This window comes from Macaca thibetana, chromosome 1 (genome assembly GCF_024542745.1).
Source record: "Macaca thibetana thibetana isolate TM-01 chromosome 1, ASM2454274v1, whole genome shotgun sequence".
NCBI lineage: Eukaryota > Metazoa > Chordata > Mammalia > Primates > Cercopithecidae > Macaca > Macaca thibetana.
Window position 1 is genome coordinate 36,736,019 of NC_065578.1, and position 12,265 is coordinate 36,748,283.

General features: G+C 47.8%; 2 protein-coding genes across 3 annotated transcripts in view; one reads left to right on the forward strand and one right to left on the reverse strand.

The window, feature by feature from the left end:
* UTP11 (UTP11 small subunit processome component) overlaps positions 1-12,265 on the forward strand; it is a 594,364-nt gene that overhangs the window by 248,443 nt on the left and 333,656 nt on the right. The gene's annotated exons all lie outside the window — the stretch shown is intronic.
* C1H1orf109 (chromosome 1 C1orf109 homolog) lies at positions 701-12,224 on the reverse strand. Of its 2 annotated transcripts, XM_050800483.1 has the most exons (5): positions 10,572-12,208; positions 9,544-9,824; positions 5,380-5,559; positions 2,439-2,557; positions 701-2,282 (listed from the first exon to the last, which is right to left on the reverse strand). In XM_050800483.1, the coding sequence occupies exons 1-5, from the start codon at positions 10,665-10,667 to the stop codon at positions 2,245-2,247; spliced, it is 714 nt and encodes a 237-aa protein (XP_050656440.1). In that variant the 5' UTR covers positions 10,668-12,208; the 3' UTR covers positions 701-2,244. The 2 variants fall into 2 exon arrangements, with proteins under 2 accessions (XP_050656440.1, XP_050656450.1); XM_050800493.1 differs by lacking the exon at positions 701-2,282 and having other exon boundaries at positions 2,470-2,561; positions 10,572-12,224.

Consider the following 12,265-nt stretch of genomic DNA (forward strand, 5'->3'; position numbering starts at 1 on the left):
TTAAAAACCTCTTTATTACACATGCATACACATAAGCAAGCAACTCCCATTTGTAGAGCAAAATACAAACACTTGAGCTGGGATTCACAATCCTCTTCACAGTTTGGTTCCAGTCCACCCTTACTGACCCATTTCCTGCCATCCTTCCATCCATCTGTGAACTCGTTATTTGCGATACTGAACTATTATTTGCCAGTTCTGGAGGGTAAAGGCAACAAGCACAATGCCCGGCACACAGCAAACTTTCATCAAGTGCTGGCTTCCATTCTGCCTCAAACACGGCCTTTGTTTAGACTGTCTCCTGTGCATGGAATGCCCCGCACCCCTCTCCTAGCCCCAAGTAAAATTCCCTCCAAGGCATACGGCAAATGTCACTGTCATCAAGGAGTCCCACAGGCAATTAGTTATCATCTCTATTCTCCCATAGCACCTGTTTTTACCTTAACTCTGACACTTTTATTATTGTATTACAACTTAAATCTCTGCCATCCAAAGTCTGGTCCTTGGACCGTTAGCTGGGACCTCGTTTGAAATGCAGAATCTGGGCCCCATCCCAGACCTACAGAATCAAAACCAAAATTTCCACAAGATATCAGTGATTTATTTGCACATTCATCTTTCCCTGGTGGAATTGTGAGCCTTTCTAGGGCTCTCTTTTATTTCTGTCCCCAGAGCCCCACATAAGACTTGACACTCAAACGCTTTTTAAGTTTTATTTGCAATACTTATATGATAGATTTTAATTCCTAGAAAAATAAATACATATTATTAATAATAATTATCTGGCAGATAGATAATAGTACATTTCTATGTAGCGTTTTAAATTTTCATAATCAGAATGTATTACTTTTACAGATAGGAAAACAAAAAGATTTGGGAAAATGCATGTAAAATGTAAGAAAAAAGGTAAATTGTAGATATAATACATTCACAAAAGGAATATAACTGTGTTGAGCTATATTTATAAAAAGATGAACAAATTATATTAGGTTTTTTAAAAAAGACAACCTAACAGTATGTATCGATGATACCATGTTTGTCCTTTAAAAAAATTTGTGAATTAGCCGGGAGCAGTGGCTCATGCCTGTGTTTCCAACATTTTGGGAGGCTCAGGTGGGAAGATCCCTTGAGCTCAGGAGTTTGACCTGGGCAATATAGTGAGACCCTATCTATGTTAAAAGAAAAAATTTGTAAATAGACACTGAAAAGATACATATCAAAATATCTCTAATGAAGTTTGTTTTACAATTTTCTACATTTTACATTTTTTTCTAGTTTTCCTATGATCTTTATAAAAGCTTATCACTTACAAGAAAAAAAGTTATTTTCATTTTTTAAAAACATCTATACCCTTTACTAAGTCCCTTTACATTCAATGACCAAGATTTCTACAACACCCTGGGAAGTTGAAAGGTCTGAAAGTAACACGGCCATTACATAGATGAAGGCAGCGGGCCTTGGAAATGTAACCCTGATGGACTGACTCTGGGCTGGCGTTCTCCCACCCCTGCAGGTACTACAGACTCAGAGGAATGTGGCAAGTCAGATGCCAGCTTTGGCCAAAAAACCTCCTGTCATGTCAGGAGTCTCACCATGCCCAGTTACTTCCTCTGAGACAGTAACAGCAATAGGGGAACACTTCAAAGACAAAGCATTCAGAATGATTCATGCTGCACCACCTCCCCCTGGTGGCAGGCTCTGGAAATTGGCTTGAGGATAACTATTGCAATTGGTCACTATTTTAAAAATATATTTTCTGTCAAAATCACCCTTATTTCTTTAAATCATCAAAATCACTTTTTCTTTTGTCAAGGATTCAGATATTGACAAAAGACACAAAACCAGGACCTGGTGTCAACCAGACAATGCTCTGGATGATGCCAAGGGCAGTGTGGCTCTTTGCCTCCTGTCCTTGCTTCCCCACCTCTTCAAGTCTACAGTGGAGGCAAGGCACTATGTTCTTCAGCACCGTCTTTCCTGCTGTGTCTCTATCTCCATCCACTTCCCTGAGCCTCAGAAAAGGGCAAGGTGTGGCTCACATACTCTCAGCCATGGCCTGGCATGCTGCAGCACCAACATCAGACATCTAGGCACTAATCCTCCCCAAGACCCAGTCCTCAGGTTCAAGGCACTGATATTTCAAATACGTGAGACTGAAATACTGACGTTTCTTTAAAAACATCAGGGTTTAGAATGTCAGTCTTCCACTGTGGTGCCCATGGTCTCCAGATACGCACAGCTTCCTTACTGTTCCAGGAAGAAGGAAACACTCAATAGGATATCTGAAATAGGAAGAAAGAAAAAATGGCATCTTCACCTCTCCCGAGAACATAAAACACAGAGGCACAGCAAGGGTACCTTCCTAAAGCTTCCAAAGAGGTAAGCCACAGGGAGAGAAAGGAGGAGAGGAGACACGAAGGAAGAACACAAACCAGTACCTTGTACAAGATCCTGGTGTTCGTCTTTTGAAATTCGGTCCCAGGCCTTGGGCAAAGCTTGGATGTTTGCCAAGTCTCCCCACCGGATAGAGGAAAGAAGATACTTTCTATTCAGGTACCTTTCTGGAAGTTAAGGACTGCTCAAAAGAAAATGAAATATGCTGAAGTTAAAAAAACACCCTGGTGAGAACCAGAGGGAGCTATAAAAATGAAAGTGCAGATATCCTTACATTTTACCAGGTGGGCCTGATTCACCTATGCTACAAATATTTCCTGAGCAACTGTTTACTAACATGGCTTTGTGCTACAGGGAAAGAGAAATGAAACCATCTCTGAAATCTGGGATCTCAGCATGGTGAGGACAAAACCAGATCCTGAAAAGAAAGAACAAAAGTGACATGAGAGGTAAAGCTAGTGGAGGTTCAGAGGATAAATACACCCAATTCAGAGGAAGCAGGGACACCCCAGCTGGTAGGAAACACAAATGAAGGCACAGACGCATAGAATGAATTCAGGGAAAGCAAATCTTCCAGTCTGCTCAGCATGGACACCACATGGAAAGCAGTCAGAAAGGCTGAAAGGTGGGCTAAGCCAGAACAGAAAGAACGCTGAGTACCAAGGCAGGGCTCTGAACTTTATCCCATTAGCAACAGGAGCTATTCCTATACTGTACAGTACAATTCTGATCCTAAGGAGCAGGATCAGAGCCAGACTTCCTGAAGAAATAGAGGTCATTAATTGGAGTCAGCTTAGAGGAAAAGAAACTAGACAGAGAAACCCGTCAAGAGGCTACATGCAATTAAGAATCCAAGTGAGAGGTAAGAAGCCATGTAAGCAGCAGAGGGGACAGAGAAGGAAAATCAAAGAAGCACCAGGGAAACAGAGGGAAAGGACTTGACGAGTGACTGTGTAAACACTCTAGCACATAGCAAGTGCTTAGTAATGTCAGCCGCAGTTCTTGCTCCTTCTGCCCATGTTCCTGTTGCTGTTACTACTGCTGCTACTAACACATTTAAAAGGGAAAATAAGCTAGGCGCAGTGGCTCATGCCTGTAATCCCAGCACTTCGGGAGGCCAAGCTGATAGGACCACCTGAGATCAGGAGTTTGAGACCAGCCTGGCCAACATGGTGAAACCCTATCTCTACTAAAACTACAAAAATTAGCCGGGTGTGGTGGCAGGTGCCTGTAATCTCAGCTACTTGGGAGGCTGAGGCAGGAGAATTGCTTGAACCCGGGAGGTGGAGGTTGCAGTGAGCCAAGATCATGCCACTGCACTCCAGCCTGGGCAACAAGAGCAAAACTCTGTCTCAAAAAATAAATAAATAAAAGAGAAAATAGGGTGGATTCTACAACTCAAGGAAAAGGGGGCTGAATTTGACGGCTAGATTGAGGAGTTCAATTTTAAACTTGAGTTTGCAGTTCCAAGAACAATCCAGTTGGAGGCATCTGCAGGAAACCAAAAGTCAAGACTGGAGACAAGAAAAATTCACATGAAGGCAGAAACCTAAGCCAAAGGCTAAAATCAGGTATCAGACAAGAATTGAGAGACCAGGCATGGTGGCTCACACCTGTACTCTTAGCACTTTGGGAAGCCAAGGTAGTAGGATCATTGAGGCCAGGAGTTCAAGACCAGCCTGGTCAACACAGCAAGACCCCATCTCCTAGGCAAAAAAAAATTTTTTGAGAGAAAAATGTTAGAGCTTCAACTAACTGGTCTTTCTGCTTTTACCCTTGCCCCTACTACCCCAAATCTTACCCTAGAACGAAGCCAGAATGATACTGTTAAAAACATAGGTCTTATCCTGTTACTCCTTAATCAAAAGTTTCTAAGAGCTTTTTCTGTCACTCAAATGCTTTTTCTTTTGGTGGGGGTGGGGGCGGTTTGAGACAGGGTCTTGCTCTGTCATCTAGGCTGGTGATAACACTCAGGCTGGCGATCATGGCTCTCTGCAGCCTTGACCTTCCAGGATCAAGCAACCCTTCCAACTCAGCCTCCTGAGTAGCTGGGACTAAGCTGCACACCATCATGCCTGGCCCAAAATTATTATTATTATTATTATTATTATTTTTTGGAGACAGAGTTTCACTTTATCACCCAGGCTGCAGTGTAGTGGCACAATCTCAGCTCACTGCGGCCTCAACCTCCCCCAGTTCAAGCAATCCTCCAGCCTTACCCTCCCGAGTAGCTGGGACTACAGACTACAGGCACATACCACCACGCGTGGCTAATTTTTGTATTTTTTGTAGAGATGGGGTTTCACCATGTTGCCCAGGCTGGTCTCAAACTCCTGGGCTCAAGCAATCCTCCCACCTCAGCCTCCCAAAGTGCAAGGATTACAGGCATGAGCCACCACGCCCGGACCCCAAATTCTTTCAAAGACCTTCAAGGCCCTAGAAAGTCGAGCCCCTCCGTCTTTCTACCCTCACCTGCTATTAGGCTCCTCCTCATACTCTAGTCTAGCCTCCTCACTATTTCCTGAATAGACCAGGAATGTTCTTACCTCAAGGCCTTTGCATTTGATGTTTCCTCTGCCTAGTAGCTTTCTCTCCCCAAATAGCTCTTTCCCTTACCCTCTTCAGATCTTTGCTCGAATATCACTTTCTCATCAGGCCTGCTCTGACCACCCTATTTTAAATCACAACCCCACCCTCACTCCTCACTTTCCCAGGTTTATTTTTCTCCATAGCACTTATCGCCATCTGGCACTCTACTTTCCTTTTTTAATGCCTGTCTCTCTGCACCAAGAACAGTGCCTGACAGGTAGCAGGGACTCAGTAAATTATTAGAGGAAGGATTATACAAAGGAATGCAGGAAGAATCCAGGTTCAGGAACCAGAGAGAACTGACTCAAACTATATAGTTTTCCAATCTTGTGAAAACTGAAATTTGAAAGACTTAGAACAGCTCTGGCCGTGACCTGAAATGTGTGCAAAGGATACGACTTTCGATAATGTCTCTCAATATCCTGCAACCATTCCAACATGTCAGCCACAGAGGGGCTCACTGCTGAAGGCTGCAGGACAGCATCAATGCCAACTGTGTCTGCGTGCTGCTCATAGATCTGAAACACTCGCTCCACATGGCTGCTGACCACGTCTCGCACCTTGAGGAGGATGGCTCTGCAAGAAACAGTCTGACATTAGGCAATATCATGAGACAGGTATAAAGGAAGGTTTCTCAATTTTGGCACTACTGATATTTTGGACATGATTCTCTGTTGTGAAGGGCTGCCCTGTACATTGTAGGACGTTTAGGAGCATGCCTGGCCTCTACCCACTAAACGACAGGAGTAAACCACACCTATACCCTTCATAAGCCATAACAACCAATAATGCCTCTAGATGATGCCAAATGTCCCCTCATAGAAAAACCATCTCCAGTAGAGACCACTGGTCTAAGGAGATTAGTGACGGTGCCTTGGATGTAGGGGTGGCTCAAGACTCAAGAAAGGGGCTGGGTGCAGCGGCTTGTTGCCTGTAATCCCAGCACTCTGGGAGGCTGAGGCAGGTGGATCACCTGAGGTCAGGAGTTTGAGACCAGCCAATGTCCCAAAACCCTGCCTCTACTAAAAATACAAAAATTAGCCAGGTGTGGTGGTGCATACCTGCAGACCCAGCTACTTGGGAGGCACGAGAATCATTTGAACCCAGAGGCAGAGGTTGCAGTGAGCCAAGACTGCATCACTGCACTCCAGCCTGGGCGACAGAGCGAGACTCCATCTCAAAAGTAAATATAATTTTTTTAAAATTAAAACTTAAAAAAAAAAAAAAGCCAGGTACAATGGCATGCCTGTAATCCCAGCACTTTGGGAGGCCAAGGCCAGAGGACAGCTTGAAGCCAGGAATTTGAGACCAGCCTGGGCAATATGGCAAGACGGTCTCTACAAAAATTTTTAAAAATTAACCAGGTATGGTGGCATGCTCCTGGAATCCAAGTTACTCAGGACACTGGCAGGAGGAGTTAGAGGCTACAGTAAGCTATGATCATACCACCGCACTTCAGCCTGGGCAACAGAGTGAAATTATCTCTAAAAATAAAACAAAAATAAATAAAAGACAAAATATTAAGTAAAGCACTCATATTGTTTCGTGAAACATTCCAGTGATATATGCATGTATGTGTGTCTATGAATGATATAAAATATATTTCTTCCTCTAAGTCAAGGTCCAAAGTCTGAAAGCCACTGAACTAGAAAAAACCAAGTGTCTCTTGGGCGGTAGGCTTTGACAGGCAGTGTTCTATTTTTCAAATTGAGATATAATTCACATACCATAAAATTCACCCTTTATAAGTATACAACTAACAGGCTGGACGCGGTGGCTCACGCCTGTAATCCCGCACTTTGGGAGGCCGAGGTGGGTGGATCACAAGGTCAGGAAATCGAGACCATCCTGGCTAACACGGTGAAGACAGAGTGAAACCCTGTCTCTACTAAAAATACAAAAAATTAGCAGGGCGTGGTGGGGGGTGCCTGTAGTCCCAGCTACTCGGGAGGCTGAGGCAGGATAATGGCGTGAGCCCAGGAGGCAGAGTTCGCAGTGAGCCGAGATCGCACCACTGCATTCCAGCCAGGGTGATGGAGCGAGACTCCATCTCAAAAAAAAAAGTATACAATTTACAGCAAACCTGTTCTGTTAATACAATGGTATATAAATGTCATTATAGGCCAGGTGTGGTGGCTCACACCTGTAATCCCAGCACTTTGAGAGGCTGAGGAGGGTGGATTACTTGAGGTCAGGAGTTCGACACCAGCCTGGCCAACATGGTGAAACCCTGTCTCTACTAAAAACACAAAAATTAGCCAGGTGTGGTGGCAGGCATCTGTAATCCCAGCTACTCGAGAGGCTGAGGCAGGAGAATCACTTGAACCCAGCAGGTGGAGGTTGCAGTGATCTTGCAGAGGTTGCCGTGAGCCAAGATTGTGCCACTACACTCCAGTCTGGGTGACAGAGTGAGACTCTGTCGGAGGTGACAGATAGATCTGGGAACCATATGATCCTCTACATAACTTACCCATCATTTCCTGAGCTGCTTTACCTCTCTGATCTTATCTTTTTTCTTTTTTTTTTAGAGACAGAGTCTCACTCTGTTACCCAGTCTGGAGTGCAGTGACACAAACATGGCTCACCGTAGCCTCGACCTCCTGGGTTCAAGTGATCCTCCTGCCTCAGCCCCCTGTGTAGGCCCTGTGCGACCACAGGTGCACATCACCACACCCAGATAATTTTTTTATTTCTTATAGAGTCAGGGTCTCACTTTGTTGCCTAGGCTTTGAGACCAGGCTGGTCTCAAACTCCTGGGTTCAAATGATCCTCCTGCCTTTAGCTTCTCAAAGTGCTGGGATTACAGGTGTGAGGCACCATACTCGGTCTCACCTTTTTTTCGTTTTGCTTTCCTTTTTGTGGAGAATGGGATCTCACTATGTTGCCCAGGCTGGTCTCAAACTTCCGGGCTCAAGTGATCCTCCTGCCTCTGCCTCCCTAAGTGCTGGGATTACAGGCTGAGCTGCCATACTCAGCTGATCTCATCTCTTATCAGGCCTCTGCTCCTGTCATACTTTTCTCTTTTTTTGACACAGAGTCTTGCTCTGTCACCCAGGCTGGAGTGCAGTGGGACAGTCTTGGCTCACTGTAACCTCTGCCTCCCGGGTCCAAGAGATTCTCCTGCCTCAGCCTCCCTAGTAGCTGGGACTACAGGAGTGCACCACGACACTCAGTTAACTTTTTTATTTTTAGTAGAGACGGGGTTTCACCATGTTGGCCAGGCTGGTCTCAAACTCCTGACCTCAAGTGATCTGCTTCCCAAAGTGCTGGGATTACAGCCATGAGCCACCGTGCCGGGCCAGTCATACTATTCTCTATGCACACTACTCACACCCACGTCTTGACTCTGTTTACACCTTTTCAACCATTAGGTTTTTAATATCACTTCCTCCCCAGAAGCTTCCCCCCTCCACACAAGCCATACTTATCAATATCTTAGGACATCCCACAATTTAATTCACTGATTGTTTATTTCTTCTATTCAACTAAGAACAGGAACTAAGTCTGGTTCATTGTTGTATTCCTGGCACCTTGTGCTTGGCATCCCACAAGGTGCCTAATGAATGTATTTTGTACAAATAAATAAAAGGAAAGTCCTCATCTGTGACAGTTTCCTATTAGTCTATGGCACAGACTCTATATACTGGACCTTTCTTTTGTTCTGGTTCAAGGAAAGGCCACACATGCCCTGTCTCTCCTCTGTCCTCAATAACCTATAACTCTCAGCCTGGGCAACATAGTGAGACCCTATCTCTACAAAAAAATTTAAAATTAGCTGGGCATGGAAGTGCATGCTTGTTGTCCCAGGTACTTGGGGGGTTGAGGTGGGAGGATCACTTGAACCAGGGAAGTCAAGGTTGCAATGAGCTGTGATTGTGCCACTGCACTGCAGCCCGGGTGACAGAGCAAGACCCTGTCTCAAAAAAAAAAAAAAAAAAATCTGTAACACAGATACTGGGTCTGACAACAAGCATATCAGAACTTGGAGACGTGCTACTACTGGGCACAAAGACACCAACCTACAGCAGAACAAAGTGGTGATTAAGAGCTCTAGCTTTTGGGTCAGGCACACTTGAGTTAGAAGCCCAGCTCTACCCTTTTCTGGCTGTGTCACCAGGGGCAATCTGCTTGAGCCTCAGATTCCTACCTGCATGGAATTAAGTGCAGTAAAGTCACAGATATGTTGAAGAGCCTTTATAACGTAATATATATAAAGCCCTTAGCTCTAGCACCTACTAAGTTTACACAGCTCCTCACTGCCTTTTACCAAACAAAACTATAGGGCAGAGCTAATAGGCTTTCTCTGCTCCTTTTCTGTTCTTCTTTTGTGACTTCCACTAAGCCCACCACTGCCATGCCTAGTCTCTGACAAGGAAAATGCCAGAAAATGGCTTTCTGACGGAGGTCTCACTGCCCCAGATGGTAAGTGAGGAAGGTTGAGATACCTCCAAATGCCACGCTTTCAAGGAGAAAAACACCTTCTGGACTGATACTAGCTACATATAAAACACCTCGTTTTAAAATCCTTCCACCAGGAAAGAGCACTACGGAGCTGCTTACAGCCTTTCCCCTAGCTTGTCCAGGACGATGTCACCAGCAGCCAGCTGCTTGCGCCTCAGCCGCTCTTTTAAGTCTGGGAAGGCCCGAAGCGCCGGCACATCCTCGAACCGCAGGTTCTGTGCGGCCTGCAGCTGCTCCGCCAGGTTGCTGAGGGAAGACAGGAGGGGCTGGCAGTCCTGCAGGGCACTCTGCCACAGGCCCTGCTGCTCCTCCACCACCAGGAAGCACTTCTTCAGGGCCTCCTGCACGGCAAGCAGAGGCCGGTCTTGAGTCATCTTCTGCTGAAAAAGATAAAAATAGAAAATAACCACGTTGGGGTGGCAAGTCAGTCCGGGAGGCACTGGGTCGAGGGTGGGCGTCATTTCCGTCCTCGTGTTCACACAGGAGTTGTCTCACCTCCAGAAGTGGTTTTTTTTGTTTTTGTTTTTTTCGACACGGAATCTCACTCTGTCGCTCAGGCTGGAGTGCAGTAGCGCTATCTCGGCTCACTGCAACCTCTGCATCCCGGGTTCAAGCAATTCTCCTGTCTCAGCCTCCCGAGTAGCTGGGAATACAGGTGCCCGCCACCACGCCCGGCTAATTTTTGTATTTTTAGTAGAGACAGGGTTTTGCCATGTTGGCCAGGCTGGTCTTGAACTCCTGACCTCAGGTTTTCCGCCCGTCTCGGTATCCCAAAGTGTTGGGATTACAGGCGTGAGCCACCAGCCCCGGCCCTGCCTCAGCTTTCTGAAGGAGACCCTGGCTTCCCCTTGGGAAGGGTAACCTGGATAGGGCAGTCTCCTGCTTCAGAGGATTCCCGGCGGCCAATCGCCGTCTCTTCTCTGACCTACAGTCCTGTCTCCCCTGCCCGAGGCTGCCGGTCGCGTTCCTGAAACCAGCGGAAAAACTTAAAAGTCAAGACACCCAAAGCGTGAGCACCACGCGCCCATAGTCTCTCTGCGCATGCTCACAGGCGACCGCCCCCAAAGCTCCTCCGCAGGCCTGCAAGGCTATTGAGTCGCGAAAATATATCATAGTACCGAAATTACTTCTGGGTACTGTAGTCCAACATGTGGATTGGCCACTCGGCTTGAAGCTTCCTTGGGACTGGATGTTGGGACCGTCCAAACACGGCGACTTCTCATTTGTCACCCTGCGGCAGTTTAAATTGGGTGGCAGTGGTGGCATGTCCTCTTAACTGTGGAGTCTTTTCCTCTCAGCTTGCGCCTCCGGCTGTGCCTTAATGACACTTTTGACATTGTGTATCACAACCAACTGGCAAAAACTAGTGAATCACGGGCTCCTGACGTGGCAGCTCTGGCTGAGATGCAGGTGGACATCCTAGGTGCCCAGGGAGGTCGGGCACATTGGGGAGTCGGGTGAAGGAAACCCTGAAACCGAGAGGCTGGAAGCCCAATTTGCCCAGCATAAAAACACCTGCTGCGGGAAAGCCTACATGAGGTACGGGTTGTCGTCCCCTCTCATCTTGGCCATCTAACTGATGGAGATCCTGAGGCACCCAGCAGACTCGGGTGTCACCCCCACCACCCACTGCCCAGGGCTGACCTTAGGCGGAAGAGCGACATTCAAATATTTTTTGTATATGGAGCAACAAACCAGGGTGGAAGAGAGAGAGAAAGGACTTTCTAGGAAGGGCCAGGCTTGCCAGGGTTTCTATGCTTGGACTGCTCTGTCCCCAAGCTCGCTGGTGCCCATCAGGAGCCTGCTTGGCACCTTTGCTTATTTCTTTGATTGTTCCTGAACTCAGAGGGGGAGAGGCAAGATTATCACTCCCATAGCCTATAACATGCACGCTTAAACACAAACAACCCCTCTGACATGGCTTCAGACCGCATCCACAGGTGAAAAGCACCAAATCCAAACAATCAGGCCACAAACCTGTCAAGAGCTCGCCGGTCTGGCCGTCCAGTCGTCGCCCGCCTTGAGACTCAGCCTGAGCTACAGCTTCGAAACTAGCCTCTAGCCTTGCTGGGTCTCAGCACAACCCTTGAGCAATCCAACCCTGTGGCTGTGGGCAGATGCAAAGATGCACAGTTAGCACTTCCGACAGGACTGCGGCTCAGCGGGGTTCGAGGTCTACACGCCCATTCCCAGGCCCACGGCCAGAACACCCAGAGCTGCCTCCTGCCCTGGGCTCCCTGGAGTGTGGTGGCCGCGGCTCATGCTGCAGTCACCGCGTGGGCAGCTGCCAAGCGCCACTACTCGCACCTGAAGTCGCGGCCCCGCGCTGCACACCCAGTCGAGGCGCCAAGACGCGAACTGGACGGGAGTGGCCGGCCCGCGGGCGAGCGAGGAACAAGAGGGTTCTCCCCACTCGCTGCCCAAACTGGCCACGGGCTGGCGCGCCCACCCCAAAGCCTGTACCCCGGCCCCGCTCCCCTGTCATTCCGCCTCGACCCCTTCCAAACCCTGTCGGGGCTGCTCTGTCTCCGCCGACCCTCCACTTGCCCCAAGTTCGGCCTGGGGAGCTTGGGGCCCTGAGGAACGCCGACGTAGGCAGCCAACCAGTCAATCAGTCAGAGTGTCACGGCGGCCCCTCGGCTACTCAGTGGCAGCCAGGCCTGGAAGAAGCAGCCGCCGGCCCCGGAGCAGAATCCTGCAGCCGACCTGACCTAGTCCGCTCCTAGCCCTCCAGAGATTGGGGTAATGAGGACCCGCCGCAAGGCCTGCCGGGAGTCGTAGTTTGTATAGTTTGCAGCCGGCCAGGGTGGAGCCGGGTGGG